The sequence below is a fragment of the Microcaecilia unicolor genome, chromosome 5, assembly GCF_901765095.1.
Source record: "Microcaecilia unicolor chromosome 5, aMicUni1.1, whole genome shotgun sequence".
NCBI lineage: Eukaryota > Metazoa > Chordata > Amphibia > Gymnophiona > Siphonopidae > Microcaecilia > Microcaecilia unicolor.
Genome location: NC_044035.1, coordinates 179,635,512 through 179,651,600, shown reverse-complemented (window position 1 = coordinate 179,651,600; position 16,089 = coordinate 179,635,512). Strand labels below are relative to the sequence as shown.

General features: G+C 45.1%; 1 protein-coding gene across 5 annotated transcripts in view; it reads left to right on the top strand.

Annotated features, from left to right (window-relative positions):
* MLKL (mixed lineage kinase domain like pseudokinase) overlaps positions 1 to 16,089 on the top strand; it is a 190,597-nt gene that overhangs the window by 170,155 nt on the left and 4,353 nt on the right. For 4 of the 5 annotated variants that reach the window (XM_030203626.1, XM_030203625.1, XM_030203628.1 and 1 more), the window contains exons 9-10: positions 3,386 to 3,435; positions 11,403 to 11,543. In XM_030203626.1, coding sequence (XP_030059486.1) covers positions 3,386 to 3,435; positions 11,403 to 11,543 — 191 coding nt within the window. The remainder of the gene's footprint in view (positions 1 to 3,385; positions 3,436 to 11,402; positions 11,544 to 16,089) is intronic. The other variant, XM_030203629.1, reaches the window with a different exon arrangement.

The following is a 16,089-nucleotide window of genomic DNA, read 5'->3' as shown; positions in this document are numbered from 1 at the left end:
CACCCCCTTTCTTCTGCTGGTCACACGTCTCTCTATACAGCCTAACAACCTTCTAGCTACGGCCACCGCCTTGTCACACTGTTTCGTCGCCTTCAAATCCTGAGATACTATCACCCCAAGATCCCTCTCCCCATCCATACCTATCAGAGTCTCCCCTCGTAACACATACCTCTCCCGTGGATTTCTACTCCCTAAGTGCATCACTTTGCATTTCTTCGCATTGAATTTTAATTGCCAAACCTTAGACCATTCTTCTAGCTTCCATAGGTCCTTTTTCATGTTTTCCACTCCCTCCAGGGTGTCCACTCTGTTACAGATCTTAGTATCATCCGCAAATAGGCAAACTTTACCTTCTAACCCTTCTGCAATGTCACTCACAAATATATTGAACAGTTAAGTTAAGAAAAAAGGACTAGCAGTGCATTTGTCATTGATGAACCATATAGAATGAACAATCAGGAACTGGATGTGGGATCTGACCCCCCAGATTATATATGTGAGAAGCAGTGCTTTTTTTGTGCCGGTACGCAACGGTACGGCGTACCGGCACCTTTTTCTCCTCCTCCCCTCCCCTCCCATTATTTCCAGCGATTCTCCGCCTCTCTCCTGCCCTCCCATCGACGTGCAGTGATTTTTCCATCCCTCCCCTGCCCTCACCTCTCCCATTTCCAGCGATTCTTCGTCCCCCAGCGTCCTCCTTCATTGCCTGCCAGCCAGCGTCGGACGCAGAAGCGAACGGTGCAGGCAGCGATTGGCTGGCAGCGTCGTAGCTTCCCTCTGCAAGTCCCGCCTATGCGTAAACAGGAAGTTGTAGGCGGGACTTGCAGAGGGAAGCTACGACGCTGCCAGCCAATCGCTGCCTGCACCGTTCGCTTCTGCGTCCGACGCTGGCTGGCAGGCAGTGAAGGAGGACGAAGAATCGCTGGATATGGGAGAGGTGAGGGCAGGGGAGGGACGGAAAAATCGCTGCACGTCGATGGGAGGGCAGGGGAGAGGCGGAGAATGGCTGGAAATAATGGGAGGGAAGGGCAGGGGAGAGAGAATTGCTGGACATGGGAAGGGCAGGGGAGAGAGAATTGCTGGACATGGGATGGGAGGGAAGGGCAAGGGAGAGAGAATTGCTGGAAATGGGAAGGGCAGGGGAGAGAGAATTGCTGGACATGGGAGGGAAGGGCAGGGGAGAGAGAATTGCTGGACATGGGAGGGAAGGGCAAGGGAGAGAGAATTGCTGGACATGGGAAGGGCAGGGGAGAGAGAATTGCAGGACATAGGATGGGATGGGATGGAAGGGCAAGGGATAGAGAATTGCTGGACATGGGAAGGGCAGGGGAGAGAGAATTGCTGGACATGATATGGGAGGGAAGGGCAGGGGAGAAAGAATTGCTGGACATGGGATGGGAGGGAAGGGCAAGAGAGAGAGAGAATTGCTGGACATGGGATGGGAGGGAAGGGCAAGGGAGAGAGAATTGCTGGACATGGGAAGGGCAGGGGAGAGAGAATTGCAGGACATGGGATGGGAGAGAAGGGCAGGGGAGAGAGAATTGCTGGACATGGATGGGATGGGAGGGAAGGGCAAGGGATAGAGAATTGCTGGACATGGGAAGGGCAGGGGAGAGAGAATTGCTGGACATGATATGGGAGGGAAGGGCAGGGGAGAGAGAATTGCTGGACATGGGATGGGAGGGAAGGGCAAGAGAGAGAGAATTGCTGGACATGGGATGGGAGGGAAGGGCAGGGGAGAGAGAATTGCTGGACATGGGAAGGGCAGGGGAGAGAGAATTGCTGGATATGGGATGGGAGGGAAGGGCAAGGGAGAGAGAATTGCTGGACATGGGATGGGAGAGAAGGGCAGGGGAGAGAGAATTGCTGGACATGGGATGGGATGGGAGGGAAGGGCAAATATAGAGAATTGCTGGACATGGGAAGGGCAGGGGAGAGAGAATTGCTGGACATGATATGGGAGGGAAGGGCAGGGGAGAGAGAATTGCTGGACATGGGATGGGAGGGAAGGGCAAGAGAGAGAGAATTGCTGGACATGGGATGGGAGGGAAGGGCAGGGGAGAGAGAATTGCTGGACATGGGAAGGGCAGGGGAGAGAGAATTGCTGGATATGGGATGGGAGGGAAGGGCAAGGGAGAGAGAATTGCTGGACATGGGATGGGAGGGAAGGGCAGGGGAGAGAGAATTGCTGGACATGGGATGGGAGGGAAGGGCAAGGGAGAGAGGATTGCTGGACATGGGATGGGAGGGAAGGGCAGGGGAGAGAGAATTGCTGGACATGGGAGGGAAGGGCAGGGGAGAGAGAATTGCTGGACATGGGAAGGGCAGGGAAGAGAGAATTGCTGGACATGGAGGGGAGAGAGGTGAATCGCTGGATGGGGAGGGGAGGACAGGGAAGAGAGAATTGCTGGACATGGAGGGGAGAGAGGTGAATCGCTGGATGGGGAGGGGAGGACAGGGAAGAGAGAATTGCTGGACATGGAGGGGAGAGAGGAGAATCGCTGGACAGGGAGGGGAGGACAGGGAAGAGAGAATTGCTGGACATGGATGAGAGGGGAGAGAGGAGAAATGCTAGAAATGGATGGAGAGGAGAGCAGGAGATAGAGGAGAATTGCTGGACATGGATGGATGGAGGTGTTGGCTAGGAGAGAGGAGAAATGCTGACTTGGATGGAGGGGAGGAGAGAGGGGAAGTGCTGGACATGAATGGAGGGGAGGAAAGAAAAAAGAAGATGCACATGGATGGAGATGAGGGAAAGGGAAGAGGAGAAAAACTGCACATGGATGGAGAAAATAGGCAAAAGCTGGATTCATGTTATACCTCCTCCAGTCAATTCCATGGAGGAGGACCCAGCTTTTACTTATGGATGCAGGGCAACAAAAGAAGAAGAAAGGAAGAAAGTAAAGAAATAAATGGAAAGGAAGCCCTGGAAATGGAGTTAAGAGAACAGATAGCAGCAGAATCAGAGACTGGGACCAATATGGATAGAAAAACAAAGTCACCAGACAACAAAGGTAGAAAAAATCATTTTATTTTCATTTTAGTGTTTGGAATTTGTCTTATTTTGCACTGGGTATACTGGAGCTGTAACAGCTTACAGAAATTATTTATAATGAAAAAAAATCAAATTATTTTTTCTCCTATACTAGTATAATATTTTCAATGATGTCTGTTTATATGCGCCATGGCTGGTACAAGGGGTGTGACTAATGTGGGTGTGGCTATAATAGGGGCGGTGCCATGTGTGGTGACCCCGCCCACAATGAGTACCGGCACCTTTTTTTCTACAAAAAAAGCACTGGTGAGAAGGGTTGATGGACTGATGGGGAAGGTGCTTTACACAGATTCTTTAAGTATGTGGTTTTTTGTTTGTTTAATTTTTCAGCTTTGGGATTGTCCTTTGGGAGATTGCAGCCAGAAGTACCCCATTTAAAGGTAAGTTAGGAATGCAGTTAGATTTAAAGGCTTTTTATTGCCCTTGTCTTTATAAAGATATCATATCATCCATTTGATCACTTTATTGGCACTATCTTAACAAATTTTTCTTTTTGGTGGACCCAGATTGTGCTTCCTATGACAGAATCATTTCATCACCTCCCTAGACCTCAATGGTGTCACACTCTGAAATCTCTCGAACCTATACCATTTACAGTCAAAGTTCAGTGGCCTCATTCTGTGAGATATAGCTAGAAGGTCACCATGAGGGGCATAATTGAACGGGGCGCCTAAGTTTTCCTGAGGGCGTCCTCGCAGGACATCCCGCGAAGGGGTGGGCGTCCATCTTTCGTTTCGATAATACGGTCGGGGACACCCAAATCTCAACTTTTAGGTTGACCTTAGAGATGGTCGACCTAAATGTTGAGATCGTTGACCTTAGAGATGGTCGTCCCCGGTTTTTGGCCATATTGGAAACCGAAGACGCCCATATGAAAAATGACCAAATCCAACTCATTTGGTCATGGGAGGAGCCAGCATTCGTAGTGCACTGGTCCTCCTGACATGCCAGGACACCAATCAGGCACCCTATGGGACACTGCAGTGGACTAACTGATGCACTAACTGAACGGAAAAAGCCCTTCCCTTACCGATCCCTTAGCAATTTGGAAAAGAACAGGCATGCATGAAGGAAATCACATGCAAATGAGTTGCTCGCTGTTAGCTCATTTGCACACAATTTCCTTCCTAAGGAGGGGAAGCCAGTGCAGAGCAGCCAAGCATTATGCTTGGCTGCTCTGCGCATGCCAAAGACTGCTTCATACACGCAGACAAGCTGCGTGTATAATAGCTGTCTACAACCTTAAATAAATTGTCATCTACAACCTTAAAAAAACACAAGTCCACGTGAAAACATCCAAGTGCTTGTCAGGGACGTCTTTTTTTTTTTAATATGGGTGAAGGACGTCCAAGTGTTATGTGCCTTCACTATGCCTCCGTCCCTGCAGTTGAGGACGTCCAAAATGTGGATGTTTTTGTGAGAAGGATGTCCATGCCTTTGCTATGCCTCTGATACCCCCTTTATTTATTTATGTGGATTTTGGATCACAAGTAGCAGCAGTGGGATTTGAACTGGCCACCTCTGGATTGTAAGACCAGTGTGCTAACCACTAGGCCACTCCTCCACTCCCTTGAAATTTGGCCGTCCCTGTGGGGGAGCAGTTCAGGACGTCCAAAATGTTTGAAAGAAGGATGTCCACGCCTTCTCTATGCCTCCGCTGACACACACACACCTCTCCCCCCAGGGACCTGCATACTGCTGCGATGGACCTGAGTATGATATTTGAGGCTGGCAAAAAAAGTTTTTAAAGTTGTTTTTTTCAGGGTGGGAGGGGGTTAGTCACCACTGGAGGAGTCAGGGGAGGTCATCTCCGATTCTCTCTGGTGGTCATCTGGTCAGTTTGGGTATCTTTTTGAGGCTTGGTTGTAAGAAAAAATGGACCAAGTAAAGTTGGCCAAGTGCTCGTCAGGGACGCCCTTCTTTTTTCCATTATCACTCGAGGACGCCCATCTGTTAGGCACACCCCAGTCATGCCTCCAACACGCCTCCGGGAACTTTGTTGGTCCCCGCGATTGGAAGCAGTTGGGGACGCCCAAAATCTGCTTTCGGTTATGCTGATTTGGGCGATCCTAAGAGAAGGACACCCATCTCCCGATTTGTGTCGAAAGATGGGCACCCTTCTCTTTCGAAAATAAGCTTGCATGTTTTTTAGTAGTTCAGCATATTGAGAAATGTGTGCAGATACACAGATTGAGATGGGGAGTGGGTTGGGCTTGAAGAACAAGGAAAATGTAGCAGAAATAAATATCCTGTGGGGTGAGAAAAGACAGCAGGAGTTGCAGAATTTGATTGTCTCTTATTTATAAAGATGCCTTGTGTGGCATTTATTAGATTCTTGATATACTGCCTTTCTGCAGTGCAACCAAAGCAGTTTACATATTACATACAGGTTCTTTCTCTGTCCCTAGTAGGCTCACAATCTATTCTGGTTGCCGTATCTCAAAAAAAGATATAACAGAATTAGAAAAGGCTCAAAGAAGAGCAACCAAAATGATAAAGGGGATGGAATAAAATACTGCGTAATATACATACTGAAACTAGCTATCCCAGTTTTCATAAGATGTTAAAAACTTGGCTGTTTCATAGATTTACAACTTGATAACTTTAGTATTGGATATCTACTGACTTTTGAATTCATGTTGATCTATGGCATGCCCTATTCTTAATTGTAAGCCGCTCTGATCTAAAGTTTTTGGTATGTGTAATGTAATGTAATATGAGGAAAAGCTAAAGAGGTTAGGGCTCTTCATCTTGGAAAAGAGACAGCTGAGGAGGGATATGATTGAGGTCTACAAAATCCTGAATGGTGTAGAACGGGTAAAAGTGAATTGATTTTTCACTCTTTCATCAAGTACAAAGACCAGGAGACACTCAATGAAATTACATGGAAATACTTTTGAGATCAGCCACCAAAGTGGAGGAATGAGGAAGACTGACTGTTAATCCCTCGCTTTTGGAAGCATCATTTTTCTGCACTATTCCCCTAATAGTTTGTGGAAATACTTTTAAAATAAATAGAAGGAAATACTTTTTCACTCAAAGAATAGTTATACTCTGGAACTCGTTGCTAGAGGATGTGGTAACATCGGTTAGTGTATCTGGGTTTAAAAAAGATTTGGACAAGTTCTTGGAGGAAAATTCAATAGTCTGTCATTGAGATGGACATAGGGGAAGCCACTGCTTGCCCTGGGATTGGTAGCATGGAATGTTGCTACTATTTGGTTTTCTCAGCACAGCAAAGAGAGGGTACAAAGTACAAAAGAAAGCACCAGGAGCCTTCAAAATCGGGACAAAATTACTTTAATCACACATCTTGAAAAACAATCTTCAAAGAATGACCTGACATGGGCCATGTTTCGGCGCTTCAGCGCCTGCATCAGGGGTCTGCATCAAACACAAACAATAATATAATTAAAATCATAATACAAATGTGGTAGAGGAGCCAATAGTGAGTGAATATATATTATCAAAGGAAGTTAAAACATATACAGTATACCAATATCAAATATATGTGTAAACATGCATATATAATATCTAATATGCTAATTCAAGATAAACATAAAAAAAATGTTGTATAAATCTGATTAAAAATATAAATAATAGTAAAACAACCTTTAGGTATCAAATATATGTAATAACAAAATAGTGGGTAATATATATATTAAAATATTTATTTTGTTTTACTTGAACTAGTATATTACACACCATTTATGTATGTCCATACATACACTTATTTGGTATATTTTATATGTTTTATTCCATTTTTAACAATATATTTTGGTTCTTCAATTAATTTTATTTGTTATTATGTATATTTGATACCTAAAGGTTGTTTTACTATTATTTTTAATCAGATTTATACAACATTTTTACATGTTTATCTTGAATTAGCATATTAGATATTATATATGCATGTTTACATATATATTTGATTCATTTGGTATACTGTATATGTTTTAATTTTCTTTGATAATATATATTCACTTACTATTGGTTCATCTATCAACACATTTTTTATGATTTTAATTATATTATTGTTTGTGTTTGATGTAGATCCCTGACGCAGGTGCTGAAGCGCCGAAACACGACCCGTGTCGGGTCATTCTTTGAAGATTGTTTTTCAAGTTGTGTAATTAAAGTAATTTTGTCCCAATTTTGAAGGCTCCTGGTGCTTTCTTTTACTATTTGGTTTTCTGCCAGGTACTTGTGACCTGGATTGGCCACAGTTGGAAGCAGGATACTGAGCTAGATGGACCATTGGTCTCGCCCAGTATGGCTATTCTTATGTTCTTATGTACCACTGGCTCTACTCAGATAGTGTCAGGGTGGTCTAGGGGCAGAATTCAGAATTATCCAGTAGTTAGTGCCGATATTTAATCTGCTAAGTAGACAACTATCCAGATAAAGTTAGGACAGCAAGAAAGCTGCCCTAACTTTATTCAGTTAAATAGCCAGATATCACTCTCAATATTGACTGTTGTAATGTGCTGCTACTTGGTTTACCAAAGTATGCTCTCAGAAGTTCACAAATAGCTTGAAATGCTGTAGCTCAGTTGTTAACTCCAATGTCTAAAATTGAACCTATTACACCAGTTTTGGCATCTTTACATCAGCTTCTAATTTCAACCAGAATTGAATTCTAACACTGATTTTTAAGGCTTCGAGTAAAGCAGTTCTTTCAGTGTTGTCTTCTGTTCTTTAGGTCTATAAACTGGTGTGACCATTAAGATATTTAGATAAAATTCTACTAGAGATTCCAACCTTCCAAATGATTATTCTACTGTTTTCCAAGTGGCTGGCCTAAAACTATGGCATAGTCTACCTCTAGAACTAAGGAAAATTGACTCATTGACATTCAAATAGCATTTTAAAACATATTTGTTTTCTAAGTCATTTGGTGAGATGTACAGTCTGTGAAATGTAAGAGTTAAGCTGACTTTCTGAGTTGAACTACCTGCTCTTTTTCTTTGATTCATTTTACTTGATTTAACTTGTGTGGTTTGTATTGTTTTATAAACTACGGAGATCTTTTACAAAGCATCAGTAAACCCAACGCAGGCTTACCGAACACTAAATTGTGACTACCACCAGCCCAACGCGGCTGCTGGCGATAGTTCCACCCAGAGTGCGCGCCATTTCTGGGGGGAAAAGAAAGCCCCTGGAAATGGCTTACGCAGCAGTAAACCGGCAGTAATCAGGCATCATCGCATGCTGCCTGGTTATAGCAGGAGCCCTTATCGCCACCTCAGTGGGTGATGGTAAGGGCTCCCTACCGCATGGCCATGTTTGTCTGAGGTAAAAAGGGGCCTGGCATGCAGGAAAAATGGCCCCCACTGCAAGCGCAGGGCCCTTTTACCCACAGCTTGATAAAAGGACCCCTTTGTATGTTAACTTATAATCTGTCTGGAACTTGGGATAGAGCAGAATAGAAATTTTTTGAAATAAAAATAAAATAATAAATTTTGCCGTTGTCTAGGTAGCAGAGGTAGTCATTGCTGAATCCAGATATTCAGTACCAGCAGTACTTTTCTTCTTCAGTCCCCTTACTTAACTTTTTTTAAAGACTCAGCAGCGCGAACAGTGCAGGCAGCGATTGAAAGAGGCTGTCAGTGTCGGAGCTTCCCTCTGCGAGTTCCGCCTACGTTGTTACAACTTCCTGTTTCCGCATAGGCAGGACTCGCAGAGGGAAGCTCCAACGCTGACAGCCTCTTTCAATCGCTGCCTGCACCGTTCACGCTGCTGAGTGAGTCTGAGAATTGCTGGACATGGGAGAGGGGAGGGCAGGGAACGGAGAATTGCTGGACATCGCTGGGAGGGGAGGGAACAGAGAATTGGTGGACATTGCTGGAAGGGGAGGGCAGGGAACGGAGAATTGCTGGACATCGCTGGGAGGGGAGGAAACAGAATTGGTGGACATTGCTGGGAGGGCAGGACAGGGAACGGAGAATTGCTGGACATCGCTGGAAGGGGAGGGAACGGAGAATTGGTGGACATTGCTGGGAGGGGAGGGCAGGGAACGTAGAATTGCTGGACATCGCTGGGAGGGGAGGAAACAGAGAATTGGTGGACATTGCTGGGAGGGCAGGGAACGGAGAATTGCTGGACATCGCTGGGAGGGGAGGGAACGGAGAATTGGTGGACATCGCTGGGAGGGCAGGGAACGGAGAATTGCTGGACATTGCTGGGAGGGGAGGGGAGGGCAGGGAACAGAGAGGGAGGGCAGGGATGGGAACAGAATTGCTGGACATGGGAGGGGAGGGCAGGGAAGGGAACAGAAAATTGCTGGACATGGGAGGGAAGGGAAGAGAGAATTGCTGGACATGGGAGGGGAGGGAAGGGAAGAGAGAATTGCTGGACATGGGAGGGGAGGGCAAGGAAGAAAAGAGAGAACTGCTGGACATCGATGGGAAGGGAGGGCAGGAATGAGAAGAGAGAATTGCTGGACATGGATGGGAGGGGAGGGCAGGGATGAGAGTATCGCTAGACATGGATGGGAGGGGAGGGCAGGGAAGAGAGTATCGCTGGACATGGATGGCAGGGGGAAGAGAAGAATCGCTGGACATGGATAGCAGGAGAGGACGGGACAGAGGAGAATCGCTGGACATGGGAGGGCAGGGGAGAGAGGAGACATGCTGGACATGGATGGAGGGGAGGGAAGAGAGGAAGGAGATGCACATGGATGGGAGGGCAGGAAAGAGAGGAGGAATGCTGGAAATGGATGGAGAGGGAGAGCAGGAGATAGAGAGAATTGCTGGACATGGATGGATGGAGGGGTTGGCAGGGAGAGAGGAGAAATGCTGGACTTGGATGGAGGAGAGGGGAGAGAGAATTATTGCTTTATATGGATACAGGGGAGGGAAGAGAGAGGAGAAGTGCTGGACATGGATGGAGGGGAGGAGAGAGGAGAAGTGCTGGACATGGATGGAGGGTAGGAAAGAAAAAAGAAGAAGATGCACATGGATGGAGATGAGAGAAAGGGAAAAGGAGAAAAACTGCACATGGATGGAGAAAATAGGCAAAATCTGGATCCACGTTATACCTCCTCCAGTCAATTCCATGGAGGAGGACACAGCTTTTGTTTATGGATGCAGGGCAAGAAATGAAGAAGGAGGAAAGGAAAGAAATAAATGGAAAGGAAGCCCTAGAAATGGAGTTAAGAGAACAGATAGAGAGCAGCAGAATCAGAGACTGGGACCAATATGGATAGAAAAACAAAGTCACCAAACAACAAAGGTAGAAAAAATAATTTTATTTTCATTTTAGTGTTTGAAATATGTCCAATTTGAGAATTTACATCTGCTGTCTTATTTTGCACTGGGTATACTGGAGCTGTAACAGCTTACAGAAATTATTTATAATTTAAAAAAATCATGTTTTTTTTTCTTCTATACTAGTATAATATTTTCAATGATGTCTGTTTATATGCGCCATGGCTGGTATAAGGGGTGTGGCTAATGTGGGTGTGGCTATCATAGGGCTGGGGCCATATGTGGTGGCCCCGCAAATAATGAGTTCCGGCACCTTTTTTTCTACAAAAAAAGCACTGAGTACCAGCCTCTATGCAACAGAAGTGCGGAATATTGGGCTTTAACTCAGTTGGTGGTAGCTAGCATTTTTTAAAATACTTTCTGTCCTAGAACTTCTAGAACACTAGTGGATTTCTATTACCCTCACAGGCACAGTCCATCAAGGCAATCTCTGAAAGAGACTCCTTACTTCCAAAATGTTGGTCTTTGTAAATAGGGCATGTATATTTAGTGGGGAATCTAAAAGGGAGACCCTATGTAACTTGAAATTTAATGAGCTTTAAACAGAATTTAACATCATTTTTCATTTGATAATGCACAAAGTATACTCTACTGAACATTGACACTCTGAAGTATGCTTTAAATGATATGGAATTATATTCAAATGGAATGCCTTATACAGGGATGTTTTGGTGATTTGGACACGATTTATATACCTAAAATATTTTGGGGGTAGCACAACTTATTCCTTTGCATTTTTGTGATCAATTGAGTTTGTTTAATGACCAGTAATGAAATAAGCTTTTGTTTTGCACAAAGCACATTAATGACAGCAAATTTAAATACTATCTTATTTCTCCTTTTTTTGTAATTAGTTTTTTAAAGAAGATGTTTGTTGAATGTATGAATCATTGATAGCATTTTGAATAAGTTGTGCTTCCTTAATTTGAGTGTTAATGTTCAGTCAAGTATTATTTTGAACACTCAAATCCCACTGTTTGGTAGTTGTGTAATAATGCAAGAGTTCCGCAAGTTTTGCTGATGCATGCCCATCCTTTATCATCAAAGTGTGCATGCAACTAGGTCTGCTGCTCTTGCAGGTTTAACTACAGAACAGATCTTTCAGAAGGTTACCCAGGAAGAATACAAGGAACCTCTTCCTGAAGACTGTCCTGAAGACCTACAGGTGTTAATCAATCAGTGTCGAGACTATGCTCCTGAAGTGCGTCCCTCTGCTGGAGGTAGTATACTGTTGCATGAGACTGACTCCTCTCTTCTATGTCATCATCTTGGTAGTTTCATCCCATTTAAAACATTCACAGCAGTGCCAGAGCTGCCGCTGTCCCCCTCCCCCCAGGATTGCCACCACTGCCGCCCCCTAGGATCACTGCTGCTGCCCCCCTCCCCCTGCACAAGCTCCAAATACTTTGGCTTTTAGGGATCCCGAGGCCCCAGCAGCAGAAGAAGTCTTCCTCCAGTGCTACTCTTCACTGCATTACCTGCCCTGCGGCTGCTTTTTCTCTCACATCGTGCATGCTCAGTTTCAAAACTGAGCATGCACAGCCTGAGGGGAAAAGCAGCCACTAGTTGACAGGCAATGTGGCAGAGTGAAGAACAGCACTGGAGGAAGACTTCTCCTCCTGGTGGGGCCTGGGGGGACCCCCGCCAGTCATACCAGAAGCCCTGGCCCGTAGCCCTGCTGTGTCTGGTCCTCCCCAGCCTCAAAGGGGGGCCTGGCACCGGAGTTTTCTCTCTCTCCTGCTCCTGTCGGGATGCGATCACCTGGATCCCATCAGGAGAGAGAGAGACCCTGATGCTGGGCCCCCCTTGGAGGCCAGGTCTGGGGAATTTTGTCGCCACCCCCCCTCCCTCCCCCCGGTGGCCCTGTGCCAGAGTACTGTAGCAGATAGAGCAAGCTGACACTTGGTCTAGAGTTGAGATCTTGGGTTGTGCTCATCAGTTACCACAAATTAGCTAGCTAGACCTTTTGAAGATTGATCCCTCTGTCTTATTCTGTAAATCAATAGTGTCTCCTTGCTCTGCCTAGTTCTCTCTCCTGCTTGCAACTGGACACTTGCAATATTACTAACAGTACTTTTTGAATATCAATGGGTTGGCACTGTCTGGCAGCAAGCAAAAACAAGGAGCCACACAAAATCCATGTACCATTATGTATTATGGTGGAGTTGCTGACTCTTTGGCAAGCAGGAGGCAGACTATAACACTTATATTCACTTCCAGCCCTAGAGGGCCACAGACAGGTCCTATTTTCAGAATATTCCTAATAAATATGCATGAGAGATTTACATACAGTGGAGATATTATGCATGCAAATCTGTCTCACACATATTAACAATATATGTGACAATATGCATGACTAATAACAATTGTGGACAATAATTCAATAATCCAATTCCTTACCAAATCACAATGACTAACAAAACCCTAAAGGAATCAGGTGAAAAATATGTTTTTACTACAATCATACTGTAACAATAAAATTTAATATAATTTTTCAGTGCTCATACCCAAGTGGCATCAACAGAAGATCATCTACCATACAGTGATCACATAGTTAATAGAAAACAACCTATAAATAGTAATAAATATTGTCCATATCCTGTTGAGGATGATGTAACTTAAAATGTATTTTTGTCCATAAATAGTACAAATGTGCCGAACATCTTTCCGGGACTAATGCTGTCCTCTGGTTCTTCACTATTATTGCAATGTCCAATCACCACCAATATGAATGTCCAGTATTATAAGGTCAACTGTTGTTCAAACTTAGTGAACCATATCCATCAACTTGCTCATCAGCTTCCTCATCTCCAACACCAGCTGTATTTCAATCCATCTTTAGGCTGATAAATTGTAAAAAGTTCAAATACAAAAGATAAATAGCACAAAGTGAGCCCTCCCAGATCCTGTCACTTGGGTCTAAGCACTAAAAAATTATATTAAATTTTATTGTTATAGTATGATTGTAGTAAAAACTATTTTTCACCTGATTCCTTTAGGGTTTTGCTTCACATATTAGGGATATCCTGAAAATCTAATGGTTCGTGACTTTAATAGAATATCAGTGAATTCTACTGGGCTATAGGTATCCTTCAGAGGTAAACAAGTCAACTGATCTGAATGCTAAAAATTAAACTTCAAGGGGATTTAGTTGGCTAAGTAAGAATATAGCATCAAAGCCTTTGAAAATTAATTGAGCTAACTAGCTAAATTTAGCTGCTTAACCAGTCAAATCTAGGCAGGCCTGAATTAGGAGAGAAAATTAACAAGATAGCATTGATTCCTAGAGGACAAGCAGGACTGATAAATCCTCGCTCATTGAGGGGGGAGGAGGGGGTCAAATCACCATCAGAACTCAATGTGGGAACCATTACTAACTATTCTTTCTGGATTCGAAAGCTTTTGAGCGAGCACACTGCGTATGCACGCCATTTCCTCAACAGCCACTGTAATGTGGGATCTCCTCAGTTTTCTCTTGTCCACAGATCTGATCAGACCTGTTTTAGTATCACAGTCACCTGAGCTCTCAATTCAATTTGAGCTTTGTCAGGTAAGTTCTGTTGCTGTCACACAGATTGGTTTTCATTTATCCCCTCTTAGTATTCTTAGGGAGGCTTTTCATCTGTTTTAAAGTGTTATGTCCCCTACCTCAACGCAAGCAGCATCCTCGGGCTGCACAGGGTCCCGTCAACACGCACACTTGACTGGCACAGCCCTGAGCCATGTGTGTGTAGTTCTTCTCTGGCTGCAGGCTCCTTGATTGCTTTGCTTCCACCCACCTTGGTCTGCTCTTCCTCTGCCTGGCTTCCCTTGCTTCTCTCCTATTGGTCTTCCGGTTCCTCCTTCCCATGCTCTTGTCCTGTGGCTGTGCCCCTTCTCCCTGCTGATGTCAGACGCCAGCACTTTTTCAGCTGAGCTCTCCCTAGACTCCTTGCTTCGGCTTCTACTTTGGTAGGTGTTACTTGCTCAGTAGTGTGCTTCTCCTCTACTTTGTTCTTCATTGCTGACTTAGCCTGTATCCAGATTACTCTTGTGTCTGCTGCATGCCTACTGACTCTGCCTTTATCTGGATTACTCTTGTGTCTGCTGCCTGCCTACTGACCTTGCCTGTACCTGGATTACTCTTGTGTCTGCTGCCTGCCTCCTGACCTTCCCTGTACCTGGATTACTCTCTTGACCTGCTGCCTGCCTACTGACTCTGCCTGTACTTGGATCACTCTCTTGCCTGCTGCCTGTCTGGCCATCACATTCATCACCCTGCTTCCTGCTCCATCTCGTAAGCCCTGCAGGCTGCCCGCACCTAGGGGTTCAACCTCTGGGGAACGTCGGTCAGCACAGGTGAAACCCAGGGTTGTCCAGCCGCCAAGCAGAACCTGGTCCGAGTACCAGGCTCGGCAGCACTCTACTTGGTACAAGAACTCACAGGTCTGACATAAAGTTTTATTTCTTTTCCCATGTTAGCACAATTCAGGCCAAATAGAGGCTGTTTGCTCCCATCCAAGTTATTTTTGTCACCTTACAGTCATTTGCTTTTGCTACAGCTATTTTTCTGGACAATATGTACCAAAACAAAGCCCCCCAGTGGCTTAAATGTTGTTCCCAGTGCAATGGACTATATCCTTTATGGATATCCATTCTTGGTGGAAAACAAGCAAGAGTCCAAACTCCACAAACAAGCAAGCAAGCTGTAAAATACAGTGGAGTCATCAAAATGGCTGGAGAACTTTATTAGCAATTGAGTCAGATTGAGTAATTGCTAATAACATAGTAACATAGTAGATGACGGCAGAAAAAGACCTGCACGGTCCATCTAGTCTGCCCACGATAAACTCATATGTGTATACCTTACCTTGATTTGTACCTGTCTTTTTCAGGGCACAGACCGTATAAGTCTGTCCAGCAGTATTTCCCGCCTCCCAACTACCAGTCCCGCCTCCCATCACCGGCTCTGGCACAGACCCCGTATAAGTCTCCCCTCCCCTATCCTAGCCTCCAACCACCAACCCCTCTTCCCCCCGCCACCCAATTTCAGCTAAGCTTCTGTGGATCCATTCCTTCTGCACAGAATTCCTTTATGCCTATCCCACGCATGTTTGAATTCCGTTACCGTTTTCATCTCCACCACCTCCCGCGGGAGGGCATTCCAAGCGTTCACCACCCTCTCTGTGAAGAAATACTTCCTGACATCTTTCCTGAGTCTGCCCCCCTTCAATCTCATTTCATGTCCTCTCGTTCTACCGCCTTCCCATCTCCGGAAAAGATTCGTTTGCGGATTAATACCTTTCAAATATTTGAACGTCTGTATCATATCACCCCTGTTCCTCCTTTCCTCCAGAGTATACATGTTCAGGTCAGCAAGTCTCTCTTCATACGTCTTGGAACGCAATTCCCATACCATCCTCGTAGCTTTTCTTTGCACCGCTTCCATTTTTTTAATATCCTTCGCAAGGTACGGCCTCCAAAACTGAACACAATACTCCAGGTGGGGCCTCACCAACGTCTTATACAGGGGCATTAAAACCTCCTTTCTTCTGCTGGTCACACCTCTCTCTATACAGCCTAGCAACCTTCTCGCTACGGCCACCGCCTTGTCGCACTGTTTCATCGCCTTCAAGTCCTCAGATACTATCACCCCAAGATCCCTCTCCCCGTCCGTGTCTATCAGGCTCTCCCCACCTAACACATACGCCTCCCTTGGATTTCTACTCCCTAAGTGCATCACTTTGCATTTCTTCGCTTTGAATTTTAATTGCCAAATGTTAGACC